Source organism: Lucilia sericata, unplaced genomic scaffold (genome assembly GCF_015586225.1).
Source record: "Lucilia sericata isolate MDLA Ls3-8-SP2 unplaced genomic scaffold, ASM1558622v1 Contig000547F_arrow, whole genome shotgun sequence".
NCBI classification, from domain to species: Eukaryota; Metazoa; Arthropoda; class Insecta; order Diptera; family Calliphoridae; genus Lucilia; species Lucilia sericata.
In genome coordinates, this window is record NW_023994557.1 from 240,411 (window position 1) to 247,500 (window position 7,090).

The 7,090-nt window shown below is 30.1% G+C and overlaps 2 protein-coding genes across 3 annotated transcripts in view; both read left to right on the top strand.

Moving 5' to 3' along the window:
* The window catches only part of LOC119606036 (E3 SUMO-protein ligase PIAS1), a 29,990-nt gene extending 26,403 nt beyond the window's left edge, over positions 1-3,587 (top strand). The window contains exons 9-10 of one of the 2 annotated variants that reach the window (XR_005231622.1): positions 867-992; positions 2,963-3,587. Coding sequence is in view for 1 of the 2 variants with exons in the window: in XM_037959401.1 (XP_037815329.1) it covers positions 867-929; positions 2,963-3,075 (176 nt within the window). In the remaining variant the exon portion in view is untranslated. The remainder of the gene's footprint in view (positions 1-866; positions 993-2,962) is intronic. The other variant, XM_037959401.1, reaches the window with a different exon arrangement.
* Positions 3,588-6,619: 3,032 nt separating this feature from the next.
* Positions 6,620-7,090, top strand: part of LOC119606034 (glutathione S-transferase 1) — a 2,688-nt gene continuing 2,217 nt past the window's right edge. The window contains 2 exon segments of the mRNA XM_037959398.1: positions 6,620-6,867; positions 6,942-6,990. Coding sequence (XP_037815326.1) covers positions 6,773-6,867; positions 6,942-6,990 — 144 coding nt within the window. The 5' untranslated portion in view covers positions 6,620-6,772.

Sequence of the window (7,090 nt, forward strand, 5' to 3'; positions counted from 1 at the left end):
AATGTTCTTAATAAGACGTTTTTAAATTTTGTTCTAAATAAATCTTACATTTAAATAATATCAAATAAGTATTTATTTCTGTACTTATTTATGTATTGTATATAAATTTAAATAATTTAAAGAAAGCTGTAACGAAATCATTTCAATATCTTGATTTTATATGAAAAATACTATTCAGTTGGTATTATTTTTGATTCTTTTAATTTTTTCAAATTGTTTTTTTCATAAAAATTTTTAATTTTGACTATTCTTCTTTTCTATTCTAATAAATTAAATTTAGGAGGTAAGCAAACAACTCTACCACAATATTTCACTAAAAAAGAATAAAATAAAGGAAAAAGCTAAATTTAAAACAAAATAGAAAGAAGTAAAAAAACACATTATAAAAACATAATAAATATTATTATTTTTGTTAAAAAAAGTTAATAAATTACTTTATAAAAAAAGTATTTAAAAAGTAAAAGAAAAAAGTCCTAAACAAATGTATATAAATTACATAACTTTTTTAAGTTTTATGATCTAAATTCTTTCTTTAGCCCAAAAACAAAATAAAACTATATCATTCAACAAAAAATCATTTTACTTATAAGTTAAGCCTAGAAAATATGAATAAAAATTAATACAAAATAATTATTCAGTAATAATAATAAAATAAAAATGAATTACATTAAAAAAGAAAACATATGTATAAAAAATATCCATTAAAACAAAATAAAATTGTTGTTTTATTTTAAGAAAAAAATAACGTGGTTAAAAGTATTTATAAAATCTAAGGTAAAGAAATGGTTTCAAACGCTAACTATATAAGCGATTTTATTAAATAAGTTTTATTAATTTATTTTTACACATTTTATATATATTTTCAGATAATGAAGTTATATCCTTAGATTCACCCTCACCACCGGCCAGTCCTATACGTACGGATGTGGGTAAATATTGAATGAATGATAAGTAGTTAGAAAACAAAATAATCGGCTTCATAATATAAAAATGTTGGTATTTAAATTTAAATATTATTTAATTAGTTATTAATCTAAAAAAATAGACTTGTTTGTTTTTAGTTACAGTTAGGGCCTGTTATACATTTCGTTGTTGAGCTATCATATCCTGAAGTAAGAGGAATTCCCGTTTTTGGTTATATTTGAGACGTTATAACGGGGGCAAAGACCACTGTTGCCTGTTTGACGTCTATAGTCTAGTCTATAGTCTAGTCTATAGTCTAGTCTATAGTCTAGTCTATAGTCTAGTCTATAGTCTAGTCTATAGTCTAGTCTATAGTCTAGTCTATAGTCTAGTCTATAGTCTAGTCTATAGTCTAGTCTATAGTCTAGTCTATAGTCTAGTCTATAGTCCTAGTCTATAGTCTAGTCTATAGTCTAGTCTATAGTCTAGTCTATAGTCTAGTCTCTCGTCTAGTCTATAGTCTAGTCTATAGTCTAGTCTATAGTCTAGTCTATAGTCTAGGTCTATAGTCTAGTCTATAGTCTAGTCTAGTCTATAGTCTAGTCTATAGTCTAGCCTATAGTCTAGTCTATAGTCTAGTCTATAGTCTAGTCTAGTCTAGTCTATAGTCTAGTCTATAGTCTAGTCTATAGTCCTAGTCTAGTCTAGTCTATAGTCTAGTCTAGTCTAGTCTATAGTCTAGTCTATAGTCTAGTCTATAGTCTAGTCTAGTCTAGTCTATAGTCTGGTCTATAGTCTAGTCTATAGTCTAGTCTATAGTCTGGTCTATAGTCTAGTCTATAGTCTAGTCTATAGTCTAGTCTATAGTCTAGTCTATAGTCTAGTCTATAGTCTAGTCTATAGTCTAGTCTATAGTCTAGTCTATAGTCTATAGTCTAGTCTATAGTCTAGTCTATAGTCTAGTATAGTCTAGTCTATAGTCTAGTCTATAGTTTAGTCTATAGTCTAGTCTAGTCTGTAGTCTAGTCTATAGTCTAGTCTATAGTCTAGTCTATAGTCTAGTCTATAGTCTAGTCTATAGTCTATAGTCTAGTCTATAGTCTAGTCTATAGTCTAGTCTGTAGTCTAGTCTATAGTCTAGTCTATAGTCTAGTCTATAGTCTAGTCTATAGTCTAGTCTATAGTCTAGTCTATATAGTCTAGTCTAGTCTATAGTCTAGTCTATAGTCTAGTCTATAGTCTAGTCTATAGTCTAGTCTATAGTCTAGTCTATAGTCTAGTCTATAGTCTAGTCTATAGTCTAGTCTATAGTCTAGTCTATAGTCTAGTCTATAGTCTAGTCTATAGTCTAGTCTATAGTCTAGTCTATAGTCTAGTCTATAGTCTAGTCTATAGTCTAGTCTATAGTCTAGTCTATAGTCTAGTCTATAGTCTAGTCTATAGTCTAGTCTATAGTCTAGTCTATAGTCTAGTCTATAGTCTAGTCTATAGTCTAGTCTATAGTCTAGTCTATAGTCTAGTCTATAGTCTAGTCTATAGTCTAGTCTATAGTCTAGTCTATAGTCTAGTCTATAGTCTAGTCTACAGTCTAGTCTATAGTTTAGTCTATAGTCTAGTCTATAATCTAATCGATAGTCTATAGTGTTGTCTATAGTCTAGTCTCGTCTATAGACTAGTTTATAGTCTAGTCTATGGTATAGTCTATGGTCTGCTCTATGTATAGTCTAGTCTATTGATATTTAGATCTAATTTCGATCGAAATGGCAAAGAAAATGTTTCACTGTTCTCTCTACCTTAAAGCTAGTACATTTGCTCTTTCTTTGCCGACTACTTCTGAGGGCCTGGTACCCATATAAAATAATCCTTACCTCTGGAAGAGTATTCAGAATAGTATGCATATAAAGTATTCGAAAGACGTTTGCATCAAGTTATTTAAAATACTAGTAAACTTAAACATTTGTATAACTTGCGATTTTTTTCTTCCAAATGTTTACAATTTTACTAAATATGTTTAAATTCAAAATATCTAATTTGTATAATATATTGTTTACTTTTTTAGATGTCTCCTCAACAACCACAACAATGACAACAAATATTTATCATAATCAATATTTTACCTCAGATGAAGCCAAACGCAATTTTATGTTAAACCAATGTGCCTATAAAAGATAAACCAAAAAGTAATGTTTATTTTCTCTAGTATTTAGTAAGTTTTCGCAAAAGTTTTATTTAAAATACTAATTTTAAGAGTTTAATTTAGTTCCCGTAATTCTCGGTATAGTAAGTACCCTAAGGAGTTTAGTCTATAATTTGAATCGAAAACAAATATTTTAGATATAAAATACATACCGGATCGAAATAAGCAGTAATTCCCCAAGGACTGTTGTTTTAAATAAAAATATTAATTTAAAATGACATTGCCAAACCAAGTTTAAAAGAAATTTTTCAGCAAAAGTTATAAACTCGTTTTAATTTAATTAAAAAACAACACAAATTATAAAAATATGGTGAATTTTGAAAGTGAAATAATATGGAGGGATTGTAATTTGTTTTCAAACCAGAAATGTTGAATACTTTATACGTATTTCGAATTTTTTTCCGATTGAGTTTTAAAACTTTAATTCATGCATAAACAATTATTTTGGTAATTTTTTGCGGTATATTTTGTTGTTTGCCATGAATATTTTTAACACTTGAAAACAAAAAATACATTAATTAATTACATATTTATGTAAGTAATTTTATTATTAATTAACATATAATATTCCATTATTATTAATTATTTTTTTCTTTTGTTTTATTTTCTTTAAATTTTTTTTATTAAAATGTACAAGAAATGGTACAAATTAATTTTATAATAAAAAAAAATAATAAAAAACTTATTTTGTAAAAAACGACGATTTTTTCATTAACCGGCGATATTTGACAAAATATCGAATCGAAAAATATAGAATTGAACATGAACTGAACTAGAACTGAACCAGAACTTAACTAGAACTCAACTAGAACTAAACAAGGACTGAACTAGAACTGAACTAAAACTGAACTGAACTAGAACTAAACTAGAACTGAACTAGAACTGAACTAGAACTGAACTAGAACTGAAATAGAACTGAACTAGAACTGAACTAGAACTGAACTAGAACTGAACTAGAACTGAACTAGAACTGAACTAGAACTGAACTGAACTAGAACTGAACTAGAACTGAACTAGAACTGAACTAGAACTGAACTAGAACTGAACTAGAACTGAACTAGAACTGAACTAGAACTGAACTAGAACTGAACTAGAACTGAACTAGAACTGAACTAGAACTGAACTAGAACTGAACTAGAACTGAACTAGAACTGAACTAGAAATGAACTAGAACTGAACTAGAACTGAACTAGAACTGAACTAGAACTGAACTAGAACTGAACTAGAACTGAACTAGAACTGAACTAGAACTGAACTAGAACTGAACTAGAACTGAACTAGAACTGAACTAGAACTGAACTAGAACTGAACTAGAACTGAACTAGAACTGAACTAGAACTGAACTAGAACTGAACTAGAACTGAACTAGAACTGAAGTAGAACTGAACTAGAACTGAAGTAGAACTGAACTAGAACTGAACTAGAACTGAACTAGAACTGAACTAGAACTGAACTAGAACTGAACTAGAACTGAACTAGAACTGAACTAGAACTGAACTAGAACTGAACTAGAACTGAACTAGAACTGAACTAGAACTGAACTAGAACTGAACTAGAACTGAACTAGAACTGAACTAGAACTGAACTAGAAATGAACTGAACTAGAACTGAACTAGAACTGAACTAGAACTGAACTAGAACTGAACTAGAACTGAACTAGAACTGAACTGAACTAGAACTGAACTAGAACTGAACTAGAACTGAACTAGAACTGAACTAGAACTGAACTAGAACTGAACTAAAACTGAACTAGAACTGAACAAGAACTGAACTAGAACTGAACTAGAACTGAACGAGAACACAACTAGAACTAAACTGGAACTGAACTAGAACTGAACTAGAACTGAACTAGAACTGAACTAGAACTGAATTAGAACTGAACTAGAACTGAACTAGAACTGAACTAGAACTGAACTAGAACTGTACTAGAACTGACCTAGAACTGACCTAGAACTGAACTAGAACTGAACTAGAACTGAACTAGAACTGACCTAGAACTAACCTAGAACTGAACTAGAACTGAACTAGAACTGAATTAGAACTGAACTAGAACTGAACTAGAACTGACCTAAAACTAACCTAGAACTAGAACTAGAACTGAACTAGAACTGAACTAGAACTGAACTAGAACTGAACTAGAACTGAACTAGAACTGAATTAGAACTGAACTAGAACTGAACTAGAACTGACCTAGAACTAACCTAGAACTGAACTAAAACTGAACTAGAACTGAACAAGAACTGAACTAGAACTGAACTAGAACTGAACGAGAACACAACTAGAACTAAACTGGAACTGAACTAGAACTGAACTAGAACTGAACTAGAACTGAACTAGAACTGAATTAGAACTGAACTAGAACTGAACTAGAACTGAACTAGAACTGTACTAGAACTGACCTAGAACTGACCTAGAACTGAACTAGAACTGAACTAGAATTGAACTAGAACTGACCTAGAACTAACCTAGAACTGAACTAGAACTGAACTAGAACTGAACTAGAACTGAACTAGAACTGAACTAGAACTGAACTAGAACTGACCTAGAACTGACCTAGAACTGAACTAGAACTGAACTAGAACTGAATTAGAACTGAACTAGAACTGAACTAGAACTGAACTAGAACTGTACTAGAACTGACCTAGAACTGACCTAGAACTGAACTAGAACTGAACTAGAACTGAACTAGAACTGACCTAGAACTAACCTAGAACTGAACTAGAACTGAACTAGAACTGAACTAGAATTGAACTAGAACTGAACTAGAACTGAACTAGAACTGAACTAGAACTGAACTAGAACTGAACTAGAACTTAACTAGAACTTAACTAGAACTGAACTAGAACTGAACTAGAACTGAACTAGAACTGAACTAGAACTGAACTAGAACTGAACTAAAACTGAACTAGAACTGAACTAGAACTGTACTAGAACTGAACTAGAACTGAACTAGAACTGAACTAGAACTGAACTAGAACTGAACTAGAACTGAACTAGAACTGAACTAGAACTGATCTAGAACTGAATTAGAACAGAACTAGAACTGAATTAGAACTGAATTAGAACAGAACTAGAACTAAACTAGAACTGGACTAGAACTCAACTAGAACTGAACTGAACAAGGACTGAACTAAAACTGATCTAGAATAGAAGTAAAACTGAACTGGAATTGTTCAAGAACTTAACTAGAACTGAAATGGAACTGGAATTAAGTTTTGAGTTTGGACCACATAAACTCAACCAGAAAGAGTTTAGATGACTCCAAAGTGGGTAAATTGAAAACCATCCCAATTCTATTAAACAGTTACTATAATCAATGTTTTATAACGATTGATGTGTAATTCCTGGTGCTTTCAGCGTTTTCAGTTCGGAGCCTATTGTGCTTTCAACAGAAAGTACTTATTTACCTATCCTTCTGATTAGTACTACATACCAATGTTTGTTTTTCTTTACATCTCTGCTACATATGATTTTATTTATAAAAAAAGCTTATAAAAACATCTGAAAAAGCTTTCAACGAAATTTTCATGGGGTCTTCTTGTTTGTTAGTTTTTCGTAAATCATCAACAAATAAACATTTTCATTATATAGGCCACCGGACTGGTTTACTAAAGCAAAAGAACAAAACTCAAATTGTTGTTTATTTCTAATAAATAAACTTAAGACGTTACAATGAGTAAACCCACATTATATTATGCCCTATTTAGTCCTCCAGCTAGAACTTGTATGATTACTGCTAAATTAATTGGTCTTGATTTGGATTTAAAGTAAGTTGCAATATTTTATAATAATCATTGTGATTTGCTTACATAATTTAATATTTTTTCTATTTTTCAAATAGATTTGTTGATTTTTCACAAAAACAGCATTTGAGTGAGGAATTTTTAAAGGTAAGTTTGTAGTTATTGCAAAATTTGCGATTAAAAGAAACCGGTGGAAATTTCTATTGCGTTTGGTAAAGAATTTGTTTTGATTTTGCAAATTATATCA